The 26,276-nt window shown below is 39.7% G+C and overlaps 2 protein-coding genes across 6 annotated transcripts in view; both read left to right on the top strand.

Annotated features, from left to right (window-relative positions):
• STEAP2 (STEAP2 metalloreductase) overlaps positions 1–7,095 on the top strand; it is a 35,372-nt gene extending 28,277 nt beyond the window's left edge. For all 4 annotated transcript variants that reach the window (XM_043968256.1, XM_043968255.1, XM_043968254.1 and 1 more), the window contains 2 exons: positions 668–832; positions 4,308–7,095. In XM_043968256.1, the coding sequence (XP_043824191.1) occupies positions 668–832; positions 4,308–4,592 (450 nt within the window). In that variant the 3' untranslated portion in view covers positions 4,593–7,095. The remainder of the gene's footprint in view (positions 1–667; positions 833–4,307) is intronic.
• Positions 7,096–14,367: 7,272 nt separating this feature from the next.
• CFAP69 (cilia and flagella associated protein 69) overlaps positions 14,368–26,276 on the top strand; it is an 82,002-nt gene continuing 70,093 nt past the window's right edge. For both annotated transcript variants that reach the window (XM_043967353.1, XM_043967352.1), the window contains exons 1-3: positions 14,368–14,696; positions 21,255–21,317; positions 23,825–23,890. In XM_043967353.1, the coding sequence (XP_043823288.1) occupies positions 14,448–14,696; positions 21,255–21,317; positions 23,825–23,890 (378 nt within the window). In that variant the 5' untranslated portion in view covers positions 14,368–14,447. The remainder of the gene's footprint in view (positions 14,697–21,254; positions 21,318–23,824; positions 23,891–26,276) is intronic.

Here is a 26,276-nt window from a genome sequence, read left to right as displayed (position 1 = left end):
GGCGTATCTTTACGATGTTAATATATACTCATAGTAATGATTAATTTTACATAATCTCTGAGGCATTAAGAGAAGCAACATGAAACTAGTAGATAAAGGAGCCAACATTGGAGTTGGGGTGGGGTGGGAGGCTGGGTACAAGGCTTGCAAACTATCAGAATGACCACAGGCAAGTCACTTAATGTCTAAGTGTCCCAGGGTATGCTCTAAAACTATAAAATAGACATGAGCTGCCAGTCTTAATTGGTGGTGGGAGTCCCCAGAACTGAAGCTCCCTACATGATGAAAGCCTTTAATATATCAAATTCTTTGACAAAAAACCTACATCAGACATGTACAAATGGAATTTAATTCTTCTTCTGATAGATTCAAAGAGCAGATCAAAAGGAGAGTATCATTACAGAATTAATGTTCTGGTTGTTACAGAATTCAGGAAGCAATGAAGGACTGATCATGAATCCTGTCTCTTGAAATATAGAACTTAGAAAATAACACACTAAGACAGTCATCCAGTGAGTTATCTCATAATAAAAATCAGGCACAAGTTAGACATTTTTACTAAAAAATATGTTCTTATAAATGAGGAAGTATCTTCTTATACAAAGAGTGTCATGCTGATTCAGTTAATGTACCATATAAAGAATATTCTAATTTACTTTCTTGTCAGGTTCATGCAAATATTCAAAAGTCCTGGAATGAAGAAGAAGTGTGGAGAATGGAAATGTATATTTCTTTTGGAATAATGAGTCTTGGCCTACTTTCCTTATTAGCAGTAACTTCTATCCCTTCAGTGAACAACGCCTTAAACTGGAGAGAGTTCAGCTTTATCCAGGTATGTTGTGGGGGAAGGAGGTTCATCAACCATTGCATTTACATTTCTTTTCCTTTCTTTTCTTTTCTTTTCTTTTCTTTTCTTTTCTTTTCTTTTCTTTTCTTTTCTTTTCTTTTCTTTTCTTTTCTTTTCTTTCCTTTTCTTTTCTTTTCTTTTCTTTCATTTCCATTTCTTAAAGGATATTCTTTGTTAAAAATAAGTTCCAGGGGCAGTTAGGTGGCAGTGGATAGAGCACTGGCCCTGGATTCAGGAGGACCTGCGGTTCAAATCTGGCCTCAGACACTTAACACTTATTAGCTGTGTGACCCTGGGCAAGTCACTTAACCCCAACTGCCTCACCCCCCAAAAAAAGTTCCTCTTGGGCTGTCATACACAGTTTATTTGTTTCTTTAGTAGTTAAATCTAAATCAGCTCAACACCACCTTAGGTGAAATGAAATACAATGAAAGGATGGGAGCAGAATATTGAACTTAGGATAACAGTTATAACACTGGTTGACATTTACATGTTCTTTAAAAGGAGTAAGCACAATGTAGTGGAAACAGCACTGGACTTGGAATCAAAAGTTTGAGCACTATCCCTGTAAGCCTCTCAAACTCAACATGTAAGAAACAGAACTAGGTATCTTTTCCCTCATATCCCTTTCTTTTCTTTTCTTTTTTTTTTCAGGGCAGTGGGGGTTAAGTGACTTGGCCAGGGTCACACAGCTAATAATAAGTGTCAAGTGTCTGAGGCTGGATTTGAACTAAGATCCTCCTGAATCCACGGCCTGTGCTTTATCCACTGTGCTGCCACCTAGCTGCCCCTATCCCTTCCTTTTTCAGGCTTTCCATTCCTGTCAAGGGAATCACACTATCAGCAACCTGTTTACAACCCTCAGTGCCTCCTTTGGCTCTTCACTTACCACACAGCCATTTTGTTTCCAAATTACGCTGTACCTTCCCTTCGTGCTATCTGCCTTCTAAGTCCCCTCCCCTACACTCACAAAGCCACCTTCACCATCTGTTGTCTGCATTGGTCTCTCCCAGCTCCCGTCTGCTCTCTACCCAACCCAGGTCTGGTCAGTCCCACATCTCCCCAGCAAACCCCAGTGGCCCCATTGCCTCTGGAACCAAACAGAAACTCTCTTGCTTGGCATTTAGACTTGTTACAGCCCAGCCCCTCTCTGCCTTTCTAGTCTTAGACTGATGCTCCTCCCCCATGCTCTCCCTCCTCGCCTCCGCCTCTGAGAATCCCTGGTTTCCTCCAAGACAACTCAAGTGTCACTTGTACATGACACTTTTTGGGGAACATTCCCCCCCCTCCTCCTATAACCACTTACATTTATTTTGTATATTATGTCTATCTTTGTACATATACATGTTGTCCTCCCTGTTACATTGTATATACCTTGAGGGTGGGGAATTCTTTCACTTTGTAGTGTGAGAATGTTGTTATCACCGGAGGCCCCCAGCTGTGAGAGCATGGGTTGCCCTTTCTAAGGTTCAGTGTCCTGAAGTCACCTCTGAGACCACTCTCACCCAACCCACTGGAAGTAGTGTGTGAGGCAGTGGGTTTTGTGAGCTGGTCGTGGGAACCTCGTAGGGCTGGCAACTGAACCAGGAGTGGTTGAGGTAGTTGTCCCAGTTAGCTTTCCCCACAAGGGGACAGATAGGGTGACCACACACAGTGTTTACATCTCCAGCTAGCCTTGATCCTGGCCCACAAAAAGCACTTAATACCTGGTAATTGCTTGATTTCAGGCAGGTAGGTGGCACAGTAGATAGAGTGCAAGGCCTGGAGTCAGGAAATCTTATCTTTGTGGGTTCAAATATGACCAGCTTTGTGACCCTGGGCAAGTCACTTAACCCTGTTTGCCTCAGTTCCTCATCTGTAAAATGAGCTGGAGAAGGAAATGACAGACCACTCCAAGAAAACCCCCAAAATGGGGTCATAGAGAGTTGGACATGATTGAAAAACAACTAAACAACAACAATAATTGATCAATTACCATTTATCAACACAAACCCCGTCTTTCTTACTAGTTCTGTAACTTCATTTCTAATTGAGACCTGTTACCTCTTCTGTAAAGATGAAGTTTGAACATATGCTCCAAGTTACTTCCAGCTCTGATATTCTGTAAGGTGTTCATAAGTAGCTATCCTCGAAGATCTGCTTTATTAGCATATGGAATTCATTTATCAGTTATATTCATGTGACCTGAGATTTTGAGCTAAAAAGGACCTCAGAGGTCAGTACTGAGTCCCAAGAAGGTTAGGTGACTTGCCCAGAGTACTACTGGTAATGACTGCCAGAGCTTAACTCAAACCTGGCTCCTCACTTGAAATCCGGCGTTCATTCCGGTCTACGATGCTGCTGCCACCAACTGTTGTTGTTTGTCCTTTGTTCTTGAAGAGGACCATGACAGATGGCATGACTGGAAATAATCTGGAGTTAAGTGAGGAGGAACTGTGCAATCACCAGCCTCACTCCAGAGGCATTTGGGTCCAGTGGTAAGCTATGTTATCAGGATGACTTGGACATGGCCCCAGATGTTTAAGGCAATTGGGGTTAAGTGACTTGCCAAGGGTCACATAGCTAGTAAGTGTCTGAGGTGACATTTGAACTCAGATCCTCCCAACTTCAGGGCCAGTACTCTATCTACTGCGCCACTTAGCTGCCTCCTGCCACCAATTAGAATCTTAGAGATTAATATGGAAGGACATCTTTGAATTTAGTATGTAAAGTAAAAGGTAGACATTAGCTTGTGTCCTATTTAAATTTTCACAAATTCTGAATTAGATGAGTTCAAATGAATTTTTACAATAGGGTGTAAAAAGTTGTGACTAATCCTTTTTGCATAGCACTAAGTTCATTCTTGTCTGCATACCCTCTTGTAATTCTATCCAAATTGAAAGCATGGTCCATGTCCAAATTAATTTTCTAGCTGAGGGTAGGGAATTAGAAATATTTTCTCAACTGAGATTTTCATCACACCTGGAAAGTGTTGGAGGTCTTTGAATAAAAGGTGCTAGACAGGTGCAAAATATTTTAAATTTAGATAAGTAATTGAAAATAAGAGAGTCTGTTCTGCTTAAGGGGCTGTCCGTGGCCTCTGTCAGTGTACAAGTTAGCTGTTACATTATTATCTTGGTGTCATACTCTTATATGATAAATGTAACCACACAAAGCATAGTAACCCTAATCATAGAGACTTGAGAATCCTGGCTAGTCGATTTTGAAATTGTAAACAGCCAAAGCAATCATCACAAGTGGATGTATTTGTATGACTTTATAATGTTCTTAAATGATGCCAGGCTTTCAAAACGAAGTCTTAAATCAAGGACATTTAATTTCCAATAGAGTTAAATTTATCTCATTGCAAAAAGCAATTGAACGCATTTCAAAACCAAAAGTTAGAAGCAGTACAACTGATAGACTAATAAGGGAATCAAGAAGGTTAATTTCTTTTTCCTCTTTTTTTTTTCTCCCAAAGTCTACACTTGGATATGTGGCCCTGCTCATAAGTACTTTCCATGTTCTAATTTACGGATGGAAAAGCGCTTTTGAAGAAGAATACTACAGGTTTTATACACCCCCGAACTTTGTTCTTGCTCTTGTTTTGCCTTCTATTGTCATTCTGGGAAAAATCATTTTACTCTTTCCATGTATAAGCAGGAAACTGAAAAGAATTAAAAAGGGCTGGGAAAAGAGCCAATTTATAGAAGTAGCCAGTGGAATAATTCCACACCCTTCACCAGAAAGGGTTACAGTGATGTGATGCTACATGGTACTAAATGATATCACATGGAATTCTACTTGAGTTATCATTTATGTTATAACCTATTTTCAAGAGTTTATCTAACTGGGTTACAAAACTTGTTAAAAGTGGAGATTTAATAAAGAAGGTCAAAGCCCAATTGGTATTAATTTTTTAAAATCACATTAGGCAATTTGGAATTTTTTAGGGAGCCAACTATATTGGAATTTTAAGTGCTCTTTTGCACAGCTGTAATCACTATTGCTGTCACTCTGTCAAAGTTCTATTTTGTAATCACACCAAGGTATATGCTCTTCACATTTAGTAATGCCAACATGTTTATCATTGTTTTAAAAAAATCATTTTTCAAGCAACTAGCATATTAAAATTTTAACACAGCTCGTCATATATGTACATTATATTTGCAACACTTAACAACCATTGTTAATTATAAAACTTCTGTAATAAGAATTTTAAATTACACAGAGTAACAGAACTTAATTGGTTTAAAAAAAAAGAGAAATTTTGCATGGGAAACCGGACATAGTTAAGTGGTCACTACCCTCTAATGCTCACTAACACCACACTATAACATTTAGGAAACATACATATATGGTTAAAATAATTCCCTCTAAAAGAAAAATTAAACAAGTAATTACTTTAAAACATATAAAGGAGGTGGATTGACAAAATATATAGATTTAAGTACTACAGTCATGTAATAAACTAAAAGTGTTCACTTCATGATTAATTCTGTTCCAATATAGCAATTACTTTGGCATATTAATAGACTAGACAAGTCTCAGCAATATTCTACCTCCATAACTGAACATCTCTAACAAAGCCAGGATGAGACTGTAAGCAAGGTTTGAACATTATGTCCCCTTTGTTCACTCAAACACATAGGATTTGACCTAACATAAAATAAATTATAATATGCCACATAAAGTTGCCTTGTCATATAAAAAACCATTACAACTATCCCAGTCAACATCAACATCAACCCCCTTTTCTCACCTTAGTTACAAGGGATGTAGTACTTACAGACTTAACTCCTAGAAACCAATTCTATAATAGCTTTGGTGATAGCTTGTATCTTTTTCACATTTTTGAGTGGAGACAAAGCAGCAGGATCCTACTGAACCCATAAACTCTGTCTGGTAATCTTCCATCATGGAAGTTTTCTTATGTCAACTCGTAGACAAAGTCGGCCTGAGAAGGAGTGACTTTAGACCAGAAAGCTTGAACAACTTATGGCAACTACCTCCCCCTGTCTCATCTAATCAAGGTCATAAACCTATGGACCAAGGACAAGGTCTGCCCATTAATAGTCTCTTCCAAAAGGCTATGTTAAGAAGATAGCTCAAGAAGTATTATTTCTGGGGGCAGCTAGGTGGTGCAGTGCATAAAGCACCAGCCCTGGATTCAGGAGGACTTGAGTTCAAATTCGGCCTCAGACACTTGACACTTAACTAGCTGTGTGACCCTGGGCATGTCACTTAACCCTCATTGCTCCTCAAAAAAAAAAAAAAAAAGGTATTATTTCTCCTTTTTTCAAGTCTTTGGCACAGCTTTGTAATGATTTTAAATCTATTTCCTGCCCAAGCATTCACCCATGAAGTTTACATGCATGTAAAACATGTGTATAAACATTTGTTTATATATTGGCTTTAAACACTTTCTATAAATTGTTTCCAAAACTTTTTTTCAGTTTTTTGACTTGCCCAGGGTCACACAGCTAGTAAGTGTTAAGTGTCTGAGGTCAGATTTGAACTCAGGTCCTCCTGAATCCAGGGCCGGTGCTCTATCCACTGCACCACCTAGCTGCCTCCATCCCTGTCGTTCTTAATGGAATATTAAAATACCAAATGGCTAATAAGTACAGGTAAAATCATCACAATATACACTAATGAAGTCTTAGAAGGTTTTTAAGCTATTGGGAGAAAAATACAAAAGAATGAATGTTGAAATAGTGTTTAAGGTGGTACAGTGGATAAAGCACCAGCCCTGGATTCAGAAGGACCTGAGTTCAAATTCAGCCTCAGACACTTGACACTAGCTGTGTGATCCTGGACAAGTCACTTAACCCTCCTTGCCGCCCCCCCCCCCAAAGTGTTTCAGATGCTAATAAACCAGAGTTTTGCACAATCCATCTGCTAATACACTTTTGAGTTTCATAAAGCAAAGAGTTTGATATTACATTGTAAGAGTGCATTATTCACAATACAATATTATGAATTATATCTAAAAGTAGAGTGCTTTAATGTTTCTTACTATATAGATTGTTTTTATGATTTTTCCACTGTTCTCAAAAATAATACTAGATTCTATCATTGCCACCTTGATAGATGTAATGGAAATAGCTATTCTTATGACAAAATTATGATGCTAGACTGAATAGAGGTGACACTTTTTCTCTAATCTAACTGACAGAAAACCTGAGCAAGGTCCCTAAATGTGAAAATGCTTTATTAGCAAAAAAAAAAAAAAAAGGCTATGCAAGTGATGAAGATAAGAGTAGTGATAAAAAGAAAACATCTTTAATTTGTAAAAGTTTCAATTTTGGGGGCAGCTAGGTGGCGCAGTAGATAGAGCACCGGCCCTGGATTCAGGAGTACCTGAGTTCAAATCCGGCCTCAGACACTTAACATTTACTAGCTGTGTGACCCTGGACAAGTCACTTAACCCCAATTGCCTCACTAAAAAAAAAAAAGTTTAAATTTTTTCAGACTTATAATAATAACTTTGCTTAAGTATTTTTCAGTGAACACCAATACTTGTTTTCTGTTCAAAAAGCTGTCATTTCAGGCATGCATACAGTCCATATTTGGGGGGTAGCCTGTGTTTAGACCAAGAGGATATATGGTAATGGAAACTGACTCTGTCCATGGATCTGTATTTTATAGCATGTCCCTATACCTGAACCAAAACAGAACACTGAGAAATCTATCAATTCTTATTCCTATGCAATAAGTAATTTTATTCTGAAAGGAAAATAACCATGATATATCATGCTGCTTAACCTCTGTGTATGAAGATTTCTTAATTCTTTCAATATTTAGAACCATGCTGAATAAGAATATATTAATAAGCTATCATATATTTTTCAAAGTATATGTGGAAATTAAAAAGTCCTTTGGTTAAATGTAAAATTTTTATTTAAAATAGGAATAGATTATATTTGTAGGTATTTATCAGATATAATTATTTTGTGCTACATATGGGATTTTTTAATGAGTTCCATTGTTAAGATACATGCTTAATTTCTTACAAAATAACATATCAATTTAAATTTTTTATTTTAAAGATTATATTTAATAATGTTCACTAAATGCCTAAAGTAAAATCTTACTTTCACTATAATCAAGTTACTGAAATTTTTTGTGCACAAGGGCTGCAGGAATGTGGGCCATATATTATTGTTTTATGCATCACAGTCATACTTTTTATTGGTTATATTTTATGTAATACAAAGACTGCCTTCCCTTTTATATTGCATTTTTTCCATAAAAAGAAACTGCCTGTATAATGCAATACTGCAAACATCCTATCAGATAATACATATTTCTATGCATATATCTATTTAAAAAGAGGCTGTGTGGCCTAATGGGGCTGAACTCAGAGCATGGAAGACCTAGGTTCAAGTCCCACTTCTGATGCATACTAGCTGTGTCCCCAGAGAAGTCACATCACCTATCAAGGCCTCAGGCACTTAAGTCTCTAAGGCAATGAGCTCTACAACAGTTGTAGATGGACACTGGAAGAGAGTGTGCCTCATACTGATGAAATCAGTCTGGATTCTGTGCCCCCAATCCTCCCTTCCCTCCTCTCCCAACCAAATTGAAAAACATGTTTTTGGTTTTTGTTAAGGCACTGAAAGTCTTATTTTTCTTATGGCATTTTGACTGAAGTGTCATAAATGTAATCCCTATGTGTTTAAGAATAAACATGGAGTTAATTACATCTGTATCCAGTCTAAAATTTGTTTTTGAAATGTGAATTTTAAAACTTGCAAATGTCTTAGGTTGCAATGATGTTCATCAATATACAATGTTACAAAATGCAGTTCCGTAGTTGTATTTGTGGCGTGCCAACGTGAAACTTTAAAGCCATTCTCATTTGTTCACAAGTACAAAAAGAAACCTGATATATGCTTAATGTTTATAAATAGAACAACAGTTTTCATGGAGATATTTTGTCTGCATGCTGGAATAGTGATATACATAGGACAAGTAATTAAGTACTGAGATCTTTTCCTAAAAACAAAAGTACTTCTGAATATATATTAGTAAGAAAATTTATGACAGTAAAAATCACCAGTCAAGTTAATCCAATTTTATGTTGAGCACCTACTATATAAAGAGTTAGACCACTTGTTTAACAGTCCTGTGAACAAAAAGACCGGCATTTATTTTTTCACTTTCCAGCTCTCTGTGAATGCATTGTTTAGACAAAGCCAAAATTAATGCCCAGTCTGTAAATCATCCAAAGGGAATTTTCATAGCTATGCTAAATGATGCTGCAGAAGCAGACAAGTTATATTGTTTTATAAAATGTTTTTTCAAAGATTAGTTATCTTCAAAGAAGTCTATTCCTGACTTTAATATTACTCTTAAATATGATGAGTTAATCCTGAAGACAACCAGGAGTACTTTGTCATAACATGACACTCCAAGAATGAACTGGACTGCAATAATTCTTACCTTGAAAGCCAACACTTTGATGTGGTAATGTGTGATTTTCAAAAGAATTGATTTTTTAGTTAATTATATGCTGTTTCCATGCCTCATGTAGTCTGACATCGGGCAGTTGTCTACTGTGGATATATGGCTTCTTCTGTATTTAACTATGTATGTGACATTTCCCAGTTCCTCTTGTTATCTTTCTAAGTAGGGATATCAAATTAAAAGTTGTGCTTTTATATCATTTCCGTAGATCAGCCTTATAAGAAACTAAATAAAAAATAACAAACTGAATGTTTTGACTTTTCGTTTGAAGTACTTCGCTATTCCTTTTTCTCTTTATAATAATTCCAACCAATTTGAAAGATTCCACATATTTAATTTTTCTGATCTCTTTGGTTCTAAAAGCTTCTCCTGTACTATGTATTAATATAGGTATTTTCTACAACAGGATGGTCATTAACAAATATTTCACTAAAATTGGCATTTATTAAAATTAAAACTATACCTAAAACAATTTATAAATTAAAATTGATAATAAATTATGAAGTACTGTCAGAAAATAGAAATTAATTAGGATTAATTTATTCATTGTATTATTATCATAAGGTTTTTTTCCCCTAATAGCTATTCTTTTATCATACCAACAAAAATTCTATTCCATTTTGTTCCACTGTCTTATCTCCCTTGTGTTTTAGGATACTTACTCCTGTATGGTTTTTATATTGATATCTCAAGCATAAAACTCACTAAAATGTTTTTTTTAAACTATAAACATTTCATTGGAGCACTTTGAAAATAACTGATAACTGCACTTGATGAATTGTGTTAGCAGCAACTTGCACAAAAAGGGTAGTATTTAAACTCTTAGAAATAAATGCATAATGGTGAGATCAGAAAGAAGTGAACGTTCAGGTATCCACAGCAATGGATAGTGTAAACAGGGAACGTGTGACATTTTCAATTTCTTCCCACCTTTTGGGGAAGGTATGCCCCCCAAAAAAAATCAACCCCCATAATAAACCAAGAGGGACAGACAATCCATCCATTAATGAGAAGATTAATCCTCAATAGTAGTAAAATAGGTTTATATGGTTGTAAAGTCTTTAAAGCATCCACCCACATACCACACAAAAATTAAATCCAGTCACATCCTCCAGCTCATTCATGAACTGAATTTGACTTGTAAACTCGAATTTAACTTTCAAACCAGAGTGGTCCAGTAGGAAAAGCTTGGGAATTAGACTCAAGATGATTTAGCTTCAAATCCAAGAACCTTCATTTACTATTTATGTGCCAATGGTGTCAAATCATTTATGCTCTCTAGGGCTCACCCACAAAAAGGGCTTGGACCAGACATCCCATTTCCATTTGATGTCTAGATCCGATGATGCTATGGATATCAGACACACAACTTTGGCCTTGGGAACAATTCTGTGCTTTGTTCTTAAAGACTGCCTCATTTAGTAAAGATCCCTTAAAATTTCTAACCAAATCTTAGATATTAGAAAGTAATACTTTTCAAGGATTATACTATCTCCTCATATGCATCTATGCCTCTTTAAAAGAAGTTTACACCAAGTGATGCTCCTGGCCCCCAAGTCTTTCATCTGGTGTTTTGTTTTTTTTTTCCTTTGATTCGATTTACTGCTATAGTTTTGGTTTGTTTTGGTTTTGGTGAGGCAATTGGGGTTAAGTGACTTGACCAGGGTCACACAGCTAGTGTTAAGTGTCTGAGGCTGGATTTGAACTCAGGTCCTCCTGAATCCAGGGCCAGTACTCTATCCACTGCTATAGTTTTTAAGGACTTGAATTTACATAGATTAGTTCTGTTAGGGCAGGTGGAGTTTCCACAGATCAAGGAGGAAACCAAAGCAACTAACTGTAAGGGGCTAAAATTCTAGCTAGTCTGTCTAAAATATCTAATGTTTGGTCGCCAATAAATTATAAGCTTTAGCAAAGGTTTTATTAAGAGTTTTATTAAGGAGACTTTTATTAAGGAGAATAAGAATTTGGTGAAGAAAGGGGCATAGATTCATCCATCTATCAAAGGGAGAGCGCATTTTAGCTCCACTCTCCACGAGAGTCCAGAGGAAAGAGCTGGAGAGCACCATCCTCGCCCCCTTCTTCCTCCCACAAGCAAATGTCACTTCCTGACGCCAAAGAGAAGCCACATGTCTTGCCTCAGGTACCTTCTCCTTATGGCGGAGCTTTCCTATAGCAAGTCTCCAGCAGGTGGCGTCATTCCAATCGCTACATAATTTAAATACAGTGTATTTTCCAGCTTCCAATATTTACACCAGAATAAAGTATTGACATTCACATTAAAAAAAAAAAAAGAGGTTTGACAATTCCAAACTATCCTTTACATTCCTTTATTTCCTCCCTATTTGGTGGATTCGTTATCTCACTGATGTGGGTATAGATCACAACACATCCATGCCTTCCCAAACTATTCAATTCTTGCCTACTTCAAGTCCTCCAAAGAGGATTCACTCAACACATTGGAAGCCTCGATGGTTTAACACTGTAGGCTCCAGCACAACACTGAAATAGCATGCTATTTCTTGCTCTCCCGGCCCATCTTTTTCTGACCTTACATTTGTCGAATGATATCTTTTACTCTATGTCTTGCATGTCATCACTGGTAACAAGCTATAACCTATTCTCCCCACCCCCCATGAATTTCCACCGCTCTTTGGCCTGCCAACAATTTTAATTCTTTAGAGATTAATGCTCCACAATTGTCAGCCAAGCAGCATCAAAAGGAGAATTATTTTAAAGGATTTTCTTTGTGTTGGGAGCAGCTTGGGAATTACTGAAAGTACCGTACAACCAGACTCCACACAGCTACTCTCTTATCCTCCTAATTAATTCTCAGCTTATCAGTGCCCATGTTCTAATGGGCTAAATCAATGGGCTGCTCTGCCAAGGGCATATCATAGTGTAGGCAATAGTAATTCTGTAGCTATTGATTATTCCCATTTAGGTTATTTTGCACATTTCTTTTGTTATGAATCTCACTAAGTATTTTAGGTCTAAATGCAATTAGCACAATGTGATCCGCAAACAGGTTTATGGCAAAGGCATTCCCAGTAGAAAACACTTCTACTAACTGCTACTTGGCAGAAATGGAAACAAGAAATGAAATAGAGTCAAACTTTTTTCCTTTATCCATTTCCTAGTTTTCAACATCAATAGTTTATTTGAATAGATAAGGTTGAAATCATAATTATACAATGAACATCATCTCACTTATGTTCTTTTTTGAAATTCGCTGTTGATTTTGGCCTTTGCTTTAACTATTCAACAGTTTAACAACAGATGGGACTTCATCAGCAACCAGTCGTTTCCTATTTGATATAGGATAAATGTCCATTTCATTTTTTGTTGTTGTCATTTAGTATTTATCATCTGCAGCACCTTTTTTTGGACTGGCCCTTCAATTTCATTGGGGTAAGAAGCTCCCAGTTAAGTAACCCTCTCTGCCAACTTCTTTTTTTTTAAGCGAGGCAATTGGGGTTAAGTGACTTGCACAGGGTCACACAGCTAGTGTGTGTTAAGCGTCTAAGGCCGAATTTGAACTCAAGTACTCCTGACTGCAGGGCCGGTGCTCTATCCACTGCGCCACCTAGCTGCCCCTCTGCCAACTTCTGCAACTTGAGCTACCTAGGATACTGAGAGGTTCTAAGTGACCTCTTTAGTCCTCTGTGTCAGACATAGGACTTCCTTATTCCTTCTAGAAGTACTGTTCAAGCTGTGACTTGTATGTGGCCTGAAATTAGCTCAGATCCTCTGATGCCAAATCCGACATTCTCAGAGGGAGCTAAGATTCGCTCCTTCACAACAAGGTGTACCAGGAAACGGCTAAGGGAATTTTTCTTTATTCTCTAGACATCATGATTCCCTGAAGGCTCTGGGAACAGGAGGTGGTGTGATCCTAACTTTGTTTTACAAAGATTAATCTGTCAGTAGTAGGAACAACAGACTGAAGGGAGAAAAACTGGTTACAAAGAGATTAGTTAAAATCTTGCTGCAATAGTCCCAAGAAGTGGTAAAGACAGTGGGAACCAGGGCATCAGTACTGCCCATAGAAAAGGGCGCAAGAAGGCACGAGAGATCTTGGGGTTGGAATAGACAGGAAAGGGCCCTTACGTTTGAATCCTGGCTCTGCCACTGTTGGGGTGACCTTAGGCAAGTCTCTTCATCGCCCAGCCTCAGTTCCATCATCTGCGGGTCCGACCCATTTAGACTGTGAGCCCCGTGACAGCAGGGACTGTCTTTTAGTAACTGTATGTTGATTGAATGACTGACCTTGGCCGAGGTAATTAGTTTCTCTCAGTATCTTTCCTCCGCAAAATAAGGTAGGGTTAGATTAGATCTCCAAGGTCTTTTGCAGCTCTCCTTTAATGCTCGGCCTCAGAAGCAGGATGGTCCTGTACAGTGGAGGGAATGCTGGTTCTGGAGTCGGAGGTGCTGGGTTCAAATTACATCCCCCCCCCCTCTAGGCATAGGGTTTCTTAAACTTTTCCCACTGACGACCCCTTTTCGCCCAAGAAATTTTTACGCGACCCCGGGTATATAACATAGGCATACATGCCCTTTGACCGTTGCCACATTTTTCGCGACCCCCCGTGGGGGTCCTCCCCGCGCTTGCTCTGTTCTAGGCCACCATTTCCCTCTCCCTAAAATGAAGGTGTGGGGCTGGCCCCTTCCAGTTCCATCCTGGAGTCCCGAAGGAGGGGGGTTAGTTTACTTTTCTCCTTCCCTTAGTTTTAGGCCCGGACGTAACGAAGTCACAAAAGGTTCAGGGTCCTCCTGACCTCCCAACTAATTGTCTCTCAATCCAGCTTCTGCTCCCCGCCACAGCCAGCCCCCGAGACGGGCATGCGCAGAGACGGCCGCCCTAGCTGCGCGCGCAGCCCAAACACTCGCCGGATGGGTTGTATGGGTCTCTGGGCCTTCCGTAGAACCCTCGCTTTCCCTAGGGCCACGCCCCCTTCCCGCCACGCCCCCTAGCAACGCGGTGGCTTGTGTTGGCAACGCCGGGCTTCGGGCGGCAGCAACTTGAAGGTGGACCGCGGCGGGACGGTGGCTGCGGCGGAGGCGGCGGAGGCCATCCTATGGAGGAGCCCCAGCTGCCCCAACGGCCGCGGCCCGGCCCCCGCCCCCCGGGGGCCCCGTGACCTCGGCCATGCTGCATCCCAACGCGCGGACAGTCAGTGCCGCTGCCCAGCGCAGGAAGGAGTCGAAGACCCGGAGCAGTGGCGGCAAAAGCCGAAGCCGGCTGAGATCCAGCCTGGGCATGGCCTCACCGGACGTCACCCTGCCCGCCCTGAGCCCCGAGGCCGGCGGTAGCAGGCCCAAGTCCATCGTCAGCCCCCGCCACATCCCCGTGGTCAGGGTCAAGGTGGTCACCGACACTGACTTGGGGTTAGCCCAGGTGAGACCGGGAAGCTCCCCTGGGCCAGGAGGCGGGGGAGGTTGGGGGGGGGGTGGTGGCAGGGGAGGCCAGGGTCCTGGCCAGAAAAGCCGTCCGGCATGGGGCTGCCGAGAGAGGCTGTGCTGGACAGCAGTTGTTGTAGTTGTAATTGTAGCTTTAGCTGTAGCTGTTGCTGTTGTTCTTCTTGTTCTTCTTCTACTTGTTCATCTTGTCGCCATCATTATTTTAACTTACACTTTGAACCATAATCTAGGGAAATCGGAGCTATTTGTTATCACTCCCATTTTACAGATTTTTAAAAGTAGATTGAGATGAAAAGATGCGTGCACCTGTATACAGGTAGTACGGGTTTGTGTCAGGATTTGAACCCAGGTCTTCACCCTTCCCAGTCAACACGTGGTGGTGAGTGGAGCTGGCGTTCTTAACCCCAAGTGCTTCACAGACCCTTCTAGTCTGCTGAGAAGCTTGTGGCAACTTTCTCACAATCATGTTTCAAAAGGGCATAACTGATAAGTTCTTAACTGTTTGTCTGTGAGCACTTGTGCATGCGCACACATATACACACAGCAGTTTAGTGGTGTATGGACCCCCTTCTCAGAATAAGGCTGTGTTGTCTACATTCATAATTAAAGGGGATGCAACATTTCAGTTCGAGTTTAGTGAAAATTAAAGATGTAGGGGTTTTTTCTCTCGAAAGTCACAGAATCCTTGAATTCAGCCCAAAGAGCTCCCTTTCCCCCAAGAGTTCTGTGAACCCCAAGTTAATAATGCTTGAGGGAGAGGGTCAGCATGTCTTGGTTCAAGACCTACCTTTGCTGCATACCTTTCTCAGCCTGTTTCTTTATTTGAAAGTGAGGATGATAATAACACCTACCTCATTAGATAATACATGTAAAACACTTTGCAAAGCACTATACAAATGTTTGTTGCTCCTACTACTATTACTATTCCATTTCACCTCAGATTAAAATACAAGCGAGAGCACCTGATAAGCTTTGGAGGAGGGATTTTCCTTACCAGGAGTTCCCCTCACTGATGAAATCACAGACCAGTATCAAGATCTAAGAAGAATGCAGCTAACTTTGATACTTACTGCTTTGGTATAAGGAAGGCAAGGAGAGAATAGCTTCTTCCATCCAGCTAGACCTGGGATTATGCCTTTCTGATCTTTTATGACTATTCAATAGGCTCAGCTTCTTCACGGGGTGCTGCTGCTCATTTGCTTCCTTGTTTTTGTTCCTGGTTTGCAAAAGTGAGAAAAGGCAAACCTGCCAAGAAAAGGGGGAATGCATTCATCCTAAGTCTTAAACTTGAAAAAGGATCTGGGGCAAAGAAGAGGATGATAGAGGTAGGAGGCCGCTGAGGTCTGATGGGAATTGCATTTTAGAGGAAAAGCCCACATGACTAGATTGAACTGATCGGTGGGATACTTTGGTTACACTGGACATTTACATACAGATGTCTGTTCTGAAATGATGTTCTTGATCCATCGCTCTTCCTCCTGTGAAACATTTGTCTGCTAGAAGGTAGAGAGTCGAGCAATAGCATTAAAACCCTGAGAATATGCATCTTTTAATAGTTCTTGTTACTCTTGCTTTGATCTTTTTTTGTTGTTGTTGTTTGTTTGTTTTATTGAGGCAATTGGGGTCAAGTGACTTGCCCAGGGTCACACAGCCAGTAAGTGCCAAGTGTCTGAGGCCAGATCCGAACTCAGGTCCTCCTAACTCCAGGGCTGGTGCTTTATCCACGGCGCCATCTAGCTGCCCCCTCTTGCTTTGATCTTAACAGCATAGATCTATGAAGCACGAAGCAGGTTTTTTGCCCCCCTTCATCTCTAAATTCAGCTAATTGCTTCAAATTAATATGTAAGGGTAATTTCACTTTAGAACTCTGCTGGCAATGGTTTGGATTTTTATTGTTTTGTTTTTTTTCCTGAGAGTGCAAGCCTCTCAGCTTCTCAAATGACCCTTGTCACACATCCCCAAACCCTGAATTCTTTGGGGGATCCATGCCCTACGTCCTTACCCTAGCACTATGGTGCTACTCTGAGAACTCCCTCTGTGGCATCTTTGGTCTCAGGATGCGTCAGGAGCTCCGTATTCTGTGTCCGCATCATAAAGCCCCAGAGAAAGCCAAAGGTAGACGAGGGACATCCTTCTGCTTCAGAGACAGGTTTTACTGTATGCCACAGAGCAATCAGGAATTTACCCAGTAGCTTGCACTTTTTTACGTGTGGAGGAGTAAGCATCTTGGGAATTTGGCCTAGATTGTAGAGATATTCCAACCCAATGGGGACAGAAGCTTTGATGGCACAGAATTTTCCATGCCCAATGCAATAGGGATTGTACCTCATAGTACAAGGAGGTGGGGCCAACCCTGGCCAAGGTTGTAAAGTCAGTGACTTGGTCATCTGTCATCATCACTATTTCTGCAGACGTGGATGTAGAAGGTGACTGCAAGAAGGTGGGGATATTGAAACAGAAAGGAGCCTTTTCCAGGTCATTATTTCTCAAGTGAAAGAAACTGATGAGAAGCCAGATAGTGCGGGCATCTTCCTACCATATTCAGTTCGTGCCATATGGATGCCTGAGCCTGCTCCTCCAATGAGGCTAGCCAGACCTGATTCTAAGGAGAGATCTGGAATTGTGTGCATCAGAGGCAGGTTCCTGACCTATTTTGGGGCCTAAAATTAGGGCAGTTTATAAGATTCCTGAGAGTATTCCTGTATCATGCCAAGTGTGGATGCCTTTGAAAGAACAGTCCCTGGGGGAGGCTTTGAATTTGCACACTTAAAGCCTTTCAAGCTGTTTCTCATCCAAGTTACTGGAAGTATGATTTCTGGCTGTATGGCCTTCTCCATAGGCCCCAAATATTGCTTCTGTTACTGCTGTCCTTATTGAGATATAGATAGACAGATTAGATAGATAAATAGATAGATAGATAAGATAGATGGATAGATTCATAGATTACATAGATAGATAATACATGAGAGATAGACATACATAGAGACAGAGATGACAGATTAGATAGATAGATGATAGATAGATCAGACCCACAGTTGAGAGAGCTAGTTTGCCTTAGTTTCTTCATCTGTAAAATGAAGTTTAGAATGGTACCTTCCTCAAAAGGTTGTTTTAAGGATCAAATGAGATAGTAATTGTAAAGTGCTGAGCAGAGTGCCTGGCACATAGTAAGCATTATCTGAATGCTATTATTGTGGTGGTTGTTCTTATTATCATTATCTCTGTGAAAACCCTGTGACTCCAAAGTTATAACCTATGTCGTCAGAAGCCAGCCTTGAGTTAGTAGACTCGAAGAGAGATTCCAAGGTCAGTGAATGTGAATGTCCGTGAGTCTGGGGCAGTACATAAACTACTAAGTATGGCTGATTTTATTTTTTTTTGCTCCTGCCCTCCTCCTTCCATAATAGCTGGCAAGGTTCATTTTTGTGAGTTTTCAAATAAAGGCTTTGTTATCTTTTTAAATATAAGTCTTTTCTAACATATTGAATAATCAAGTTTCAGGAATTTTTTTTACAGCTATGGACATTTACATTGTATTTTTATATGGAATTATAGAAAATGCAAGCGTTATTTATAGGGTTTATGCTTATGGAGTAGAATGATAGGCATGTATCTAAGAATAGCATCCCCAAAAAGTATTTTTCAAAAAGCAATATCCTGGAAATCTGGATATTGTATCACAAGAAAAGAAAGTTTACTTGAGTCTCATTTTCCACCTATTAAAATGATTATTATGCCTACAGTATTACTAAATTTTATAGGTGGCATGATCATTCATAAGTTAAGGTCTCTTTAAAAATGTGGTTTTTTTTCCCTTTTACATGCCTTTAGGGTTCATTCCAGTGACTATAAAAATACAAAAATCCTGGTGTGCTAATATTTGTCATCTTGATAGCTTTTTTTTTTTTCAGTGAGGCAATTGGGGTTAAGTGACTTGCCCAGGGTCACACAGCTAGTAAGTGCTAAGTGTCTGAGGCCAGATTTGAACTCAGGTACTCCTGACTCCAGGGCCGGTGCTCTATCCACTGCGACACCTAGCTGCCCCTTGATGGCTATTTTTAAACAAAATTCTTTTATGTTATATTTATGTTAGGATGTTGACAAATGTTAAGATCACTTGATAGACAAGAAATAAGAAAACACATTTTAGTTCTAATAGAATGGGGACTCAAATTGAAAGTAGTAAGAAGAGCTGAAGAGACTATGAGGAATGTAAAAGAAAATTCTCTTTTTCTTTATCTTTATGAGTTGGACTGGTGGCCACTGATATTGCTAAAACTCAGAGAAATATAAGAGATTCTATTGTGTGAAAGATAGCTTAACTGGTGTGATGGAAACCATTGGGAAAGTACGTAAAAATCAAAGAGCTTAGTCAGACAAGAACAGAGGTGTGCACATCTTCAAACTGAAGAAATTGTTTGAATTGAAAGAGAATGTGGATTTTAGATGCCACACTCTTCAAAGCCAAATGTAGAATATAGTTTACCAAGGAGCATCACTTCTGCAGTGTCTGGTTCACAGGCTCATCGTTTCCAGTGTGAGAGGTGTGTGCCCTGGCCCTTGCAATGGTTTAGGGTAGTCGTTTTCCAAAGTGGTCCAGGAAGCCCTGGAGGTCCCTGACACCCTTTCAGGGTCTGCCAAATCAAAAATTATTTTCATAATACTACTGAGACATTTTAACTTCGAATATAGTAAATATCACTAGATATAACCCATAGAAACAAAAGCTCTTTGGGGATGAGGGGTTCTCCATAATCTATAACAGTGTAATGGGATCCCAACACCAAAAAGTTTGGGAACTGCTGGTCTAGGGTGAGCATGTGATAACTTGCACATATATGGCAGCCTACTTGGCTGTGTGTGCTACTGGGGGCTTGAGGAAACCGGACCTTCATTTGGGCTAGCAGAGCAGTCAATGTCCTGGCATGAGAGTTGGTTCCCAGGCCAGCCCATTTGTAGGTTTCTGTCTGATGCATACTACTCTGAGACCCACCTCTTTCCAGCAGTAAAAGGAATCCAACAGAAAGGGTGATACCTAGAAGACAAAATTCTTGCCAAACAGGGATAGCTCACTCATAGCTCAGCTTTCCCAGGACCTGTCCCCAGACTTCCTCCAGATGCAACTACTTGGTCAATAAGCATTTATCTTTAAACGCTTACTATGTACTAAGCATAATAGTCCACACAAAACCAGCAGGGTTCACCCTGTTCATTCATTCAGCATGGCGTGCACACTCCTCAAGACCATTGCAAAGGCCAAGACATACCCAACTCATTCTAGAAATGAGAGCCCAGAGAACCAGACACTACAAGAGTGAGACTTCTCCATGAGTCAAATTCTACAAAAACATACCCTTAACTCGCTCACCCAGAACTGTCCTCTCTGAAGGTTAAACTAGTGAAATAATGCTTGCCGGCTCTTCGGAGCTGCTCATCTCAGCGACCCTGAGGCACTGATAGATCGGTTTTCTCTTTTGTCCAGGTGTCTGAACATTGTTCTCAGTGGGTTTTTTTAATTTAAAATTTTTTTAAAGTCTAAACAAACACTACCCCTCCCCTCAAATAAGCATTGTGATAGGCAGGTTCCTGAACATTTAATGCACTGGCCACGTTTACTCTATCACATTCTGGACCACAGTTAACTCAGTAATAAAGCCAAACTAAGCATTTATTTCAAAGTTACGTAACTTTTAAGTAACCCAAATTATATTTCTCACATCAAGGTATGTAAGGAAAAATTTTAAGTATCTAAAAACTTGGGAATTAGAACAAAGATGAAGAGATGAATGTGAAACTGACAGAGGATGAGTCGATATTACAAAGACACATAAGAAGAGTGTCGGTAAGAAATAGAACCTCGCTTCCCAACAGGACAAGGCCTAAATCTTGGCCATGGACATTGTGCCCCCAACCACTAGGCCTCTCTTGGGCCTCCCAAAATTCCTGGTTCTGATCCTGCTTCTAAGATACCACTTCCCATCTCTGGCTATTGTACCTCCTCAGCTGCTCTGCCTCGTTCTTCGTTACAATGTTTGCTCTATATTCTGGACCCCTACCCTCATCTGAGCTGCTTAGATCTTCTTTCTTCTCTTCATCAAATTGGGGAGGGTTCAGTCAGCACTTTAGTTCCAAAAGATGCATCTTTGTACCCTAGAACTAATGGTGTTTTTAAGACTTTTAAAAAAATCAGATCCTTTGAATAACTAAGGAGTTATTACTCCATGATACATTGAACCTACAGATTGTATCACATGGGCTTTTCACCCTCTCACAATATCACTTACGTGTAAAACATGTTTTTAATCGCTCTGAACAACGAATATTTACTGAGCATCTGCACTCTTAAGTATTGTGCTAAATGTTTCATCAAAGATGAAGAAAATCAGGCCCTGGTCTTTAAGGAATGTTTTATTAGAGGTTTTCCATCATCAAGCATAAATTTTTCTAGTGAACTTAATACATCTAATGGGATCTACTAAAACAGCATTTTATAAATCTTAGAATTGTGGGAAACTAAGATTGGCATTTTTTGTAGGGTGTGCAGTTCAAGACCATGGATCTTAAAAGCATCATCAGTCTCCTTGAGGAAGACCCCAAAGTAAGTATTCCCTGAGAAAAAATAATTCCCTTACATCACAAAATTTTGTGGTCCTGGGGGGTTGTGTTCTATTTTGCTAAATACAAGTCAGATTTCTTCCTTTTTACTTAAAGGACAAGCATTTTCTCCTAAATCCAAGGGCACCTTAAAATACAAAAATGCATCAGCCAGATGCTAAATGAAAGAGGAATGGTGTTGTAGGGTTGAGAATCAGATTAGAGCAAGGAAGAGCTGGATGGAGAAAATGACAAGGGGAACAATTGGAAAGAATCAGCTTCTAAAAGGAAAATCTGCTTACAGGTAGAGTTTGCTGCCCTTTGATAAAGAGCAAATGTTAAACATTAATGACTCATTTTAGATTTTCCTGCTTCAGAAGCATGATGCAAACTATGTTACAGAAGAATTCTTTTAAATGATCCTTTATATAAAATTTCATGGTAACAAAATTATTTCAGGCATAAGAATCAATACTCACAATCAATCAGAATATATATTGTGGCCATAGGTCAGTATCATCTTATACATTGGGCATATTGTATTTTTAAATGGTAGTTAACCTTTCAGTGAAAAAATAATTTATATATAACTGGGGCATTTTTGCCAAAATTCATGAACCCAGAATGTATGCATGTATTTGTGTATATGTATATATGTGTAGAGACTATAACAATAGGTATTAAATTTGTTTAGTGTATAAATTTCAACAGAGATACTTACAATCACTTACTAAGATCCCATCAAAGATTTGTATTAGACAAAGGAAGACCCTCAGAACCCTGGAGGCAAGGTCTCATGGGACCAAAATGATTTCCTTAATAAAGAAGGAGTTACATTTACAGAGGAAATTGTTTGGGATGAACATGTAACTTTTATTTCCAATGAAATGGTTCACATACTAGAATGATGCTAAAAAATTAAATTATATATAAATTGAAGTATCTATTTTTATCTAAATTGAACAAAATACATTTTATATATGTTAAAGAATTTTTTCTATAAAAAACTGGCTATATTATAGGCATAGTCTATAGTCTTTACTCCCTTTTTGCTGTGCTTTATCATCAATTTAATGTAAAAAATCTTTAAAATAGTCATTATTAAAAATATCATTTAATGACTATTTACTTAGCTGTTAACTTTAAGTTCTGTGAACTTTAAAGCAATACATAAATGAGTTTTATCGTTACTTGGCCTAATTTTAGTGATCAAATTATGTAGCATTTTCAAATTTAAAAAAATATGCCTACAGAAAAAAATTAAAATAAAAGTTGGATGGGTATGGACAGTGATAGGTGACTCCAAGTTCCCTTCCAGAAGATTCTAATTGTTGTTAAAAATGATGAACTAATTATGGGCCCCTATTTCAGAAATCATATTTATATATTTTGGCAGTTTAGCCAATGACTGGTAAAATGGGAAATATTACAGGGGAGGGGAGATCCCAATCATTTCTTAGACAGTTTTAGGAAAAGATAATTTGATCATTAAAACTCTACTGCAGGGGACAGCTAGATGGCGCAGTGGATAGAGCACTGGCCCTGGATTCAGGAGTACCTGAGTTCAAATCTGGCCTCAGACACTTAACACTTATTAGCTGTGTGACCTTGGGCAAGTCACTTAACCCCAATTGCCTCACCAAAAAACAAACAAACAAACAAACAAAAAAAACCTCTACAGCAAAAATTGGGGGCAGCTAGATGGCGCAATGGATAAAGCACCAGCTCTGGATTCAGGAGGACCTAAGTTCAAATCCAGCCTCAGACCCTTGACACTTACTACCTGTATGACCTTGGGCAAGTCACTTAACCCTCATTGCCCAGCAAAACTCTACTGGGGAAAAAAAGGTCAGCTAGGTGGCGCAGTGGATAAAGCACTGGCCTTGGATTCAGGAGGACCTGAGTTCAAATCCAGACTCAGACCCTTCACACTTGCTAGCTGTGTGACCCTGGGCAAGTCACTTAACCCCCATTGCCCTGCCAAAAAAACAAAAACAAAACTATTGCATACTGTCTTACATCAAGTTTTAGTCGATAGAAATGCTGAGTTTATTTTATGTACAGAGGATTACTTTCTTAATGTAATATAGTTTTAATATGTTACATTAAGTTACATCTTTTTAGCATGGTTTCTGTCCCTGATTTCTTAAAATAATTGAATGGACTATTTCCAAACTACATTGTGATGAGGTTGTAAAAAGCATTTTGTTTTATAGACCTGTTTATTTGACAGTGTGATTTTTGTTTGTTTGGGTTTTTTTGGTGAGGCAATTGGGGTCAAGTGACTTGCCCAAGGTCACACAGCTAGTAAGTGTCAAGTGTCTGAGGCTGGATTTGAACTCAGGTCCTCCTGACTCCGGGGCTGCTGCTCTATCCACAGTGCCACCTAGCTGCCCTGACAATGTGATTTTTGAATGATTATACAGTTGTTGTTGTTTTTACTTTAAGTAACAAAAGAATATTTCCAGTACCTTATCAGCACAAAAGAATCACCTTATTATTTTTTTGTAGGATGGTTTAGAAGAAAAGCAACTGGAGTGTATTAAGATGATGGTGCAGTGTTATCAGAATGGATTTGTATCCTTTACAAATTAATTGTTAATTTTCTTACCCAAAGATGGATTGATGATAATCAGAAAATAATTAGCCTTATGCGCTTTTACAAAATGTTTTTATTTTTTATTCTCCAAATAAAGAGCATAAATTAGAGTGTGATACATTTAAAAACAAGTCCTATTGATTTCCATAGAATCAAAAGGATCTAAGGCATCTTCCTTAGTCGAACAAGTATTTATTAAGCACTTAAGACACTGTGCTATGAGGACTGGAGATGGGCAAAAAATAGCTCCTCCTCTCAAATTGCTCACAGTCTAAGGGGGGACACAACCTGCAAGCAGCTGCATGGACAAGATCTGTAGAGGATTAATTGGAGATAGGCAGCACAGGGAAGGTGCTACTATCAAGCAGGACTGGGAAAGGCTTCTTTTGTTGTTTTGTTGGGGTTTTTTTTGCAGGGCAATGGGGGTTAAGTGACTTGCCCAAGGTCACACAGCTAGTAAGTGTCAAGTGTCTGAGGCCGGATTTGAACTCAGGTACTCCTGAATCCAGGGCCGGTGTTTTATCCACTGCGCCACCTAGCTGCCCCTGGGAAGGGCTTCTTGTAGAAGATGGGTTTTTAACTGGGACTTGAAGGAAGCCAAGGATGCCAGAAGATAGAAACGAGGAGAGAGAGCATTGCAGACATGGGGACAGCCGGGGAGAATGCCCAGAACTGGCAGATGGAGAAACAGCAAGGAGGCCGGTGGCTCCTTATGCTCTCCTGGATCACAGAGTTTGTGCAAGGGAGTGAAGTGGGAGATGACTGGATAGGTGGGAGGCGGCCAGACCAGGAAGGGCTCTTTTTGGTCCTGGATGTGCATAGGAAGTCACCGGAGCTTATTCAGGAGAGGGGTGCCGCGATCGGACCTCCAATTAAGGAAAGGCAATTTAATAGCTGATTAGAGGGGCAGCTAGATGGCGCAGTGGATAGAGCACCGGCCCTGGAGTCAGGAATACCTGAGTTCAAATCCGGCCTCAGACACTTAACACTTACTAGCTGTGTGACCCTGGGCAAGTTACTTAACCCCAATTGCCTCACTAAAAAAAAAAAAAAATGGAGCAAGCAGAGACTTGGGGCGGCGGGCTGCCGGCTAGCTGTTGCAGTCATCATCAAGGTGTGAAGGGATGAGGGCAGTGGCAGTGTCAGCAGAAAGAAGGGAGGGGGTGGGTAAAAGACAAGTCATGAAGGTCAGATTGACAGGACTTGGCCACAGATGAAGGTGGAAGAGAGCAGGAGGAGTGGAGGATGGAATGCAGAAATCCAAAATGAAAAAATCTATTACAATTAGTATAAGCCTCGACTGTAAGGTAAAGTCATCTAAAATTAATTTTAATAAACTATGTTTTAACAAGACAATTTAGGATTTGTGATGCTTTGTTCCCCATGCATGCATGCATACATACATACATAAAATAAGCTGCTAAATTAGCTTTGTGTAATTAAAAAATGCCTCATTAATCCCAAAGGCCTGATAATCATACTTAAAGTCATCTAGGCAGCTAGAAGGGTAGCCTTTAACAATTTAACAAAAAACTTCACAGGTGATTCCCAAGGTCAGGAGCATTCTATTACTGTAGGTGTTTAGTGGATGCCAGAGGCTCATTTCTTGGGGTTACGGGAGAAGAGGTTCATACATCTGTTAAGCATTGAACCAATAGGGGCAGCTAGGTGGCACAGTGGATAGAGCACCAGCCCTAGATTCAGGAGGACCTGAGTTCAAATCCGACCTCAGACACTTAACACTTACTAGCTGTGTGACTCTGGGCAAGTCACTTAACCCCAATTGCCTCACCAAAAAAAAAAAAAAAAAAAAGGATTGAACCAGTGACTTCTCAGGTCCCTTTACAGCTGTGGTTCTATGAAAACTTAAATTACCAAAGCCATAGTCAATAACCAAGCTGCCCATCTGAGTTCAGGAGTACAAATGAACAATTCTCAATTTCAATAAGAAATGTGAAACAGAATTAAGTAACATATAAGTATGTATTTTCAATTCCTCTTATTCAATTCAGCCAGCATTTACTAAGCACCTACTGTGTGCCAGGCACTGGGGATGCAAAGACACAGTCCCTGCCTTCAAGGAGCTTGCGGACTATTGACAGAAGCAACAATATATACCAAGCAAATATATACCAAGGGGCAGCTAGGTGGTGCAGTGGATAAAGCACTGGACTTGGATTCAGGAGGACCTGAGTTCAAATGCGGCCTCAGACACTTGATACTTATCAGCTGTGTGACCTTGGGCAAGTCACTTAACCCTCATTGACCACAAAAAGAAAAAAAAGTATATGATAAAATATATACCAAGGAAATACAAGCTTCTTATAGTTATTTTTCCAATGAAATTATTGCATATAATTTGAT

The sequence above is a fragment of the Dromiciops gliroides genome, chromosome 5, assembly GCF_019393635.1.
Source record: "Dromiciops gliroides isolate mDroGli1 chromosome 5, mDroGli1.pri, whole genome shotgun sequence".
Lineage (NCBI taxonomy): Eukaryota > Metazoa > Chordata > Mammalia > Microbiotheria > Microbiotheriidae > Dromiciops > Dromiciops gliroides.
This window is presented reverse-complemented; position numbering and strand designations above follow the sequence as displayed.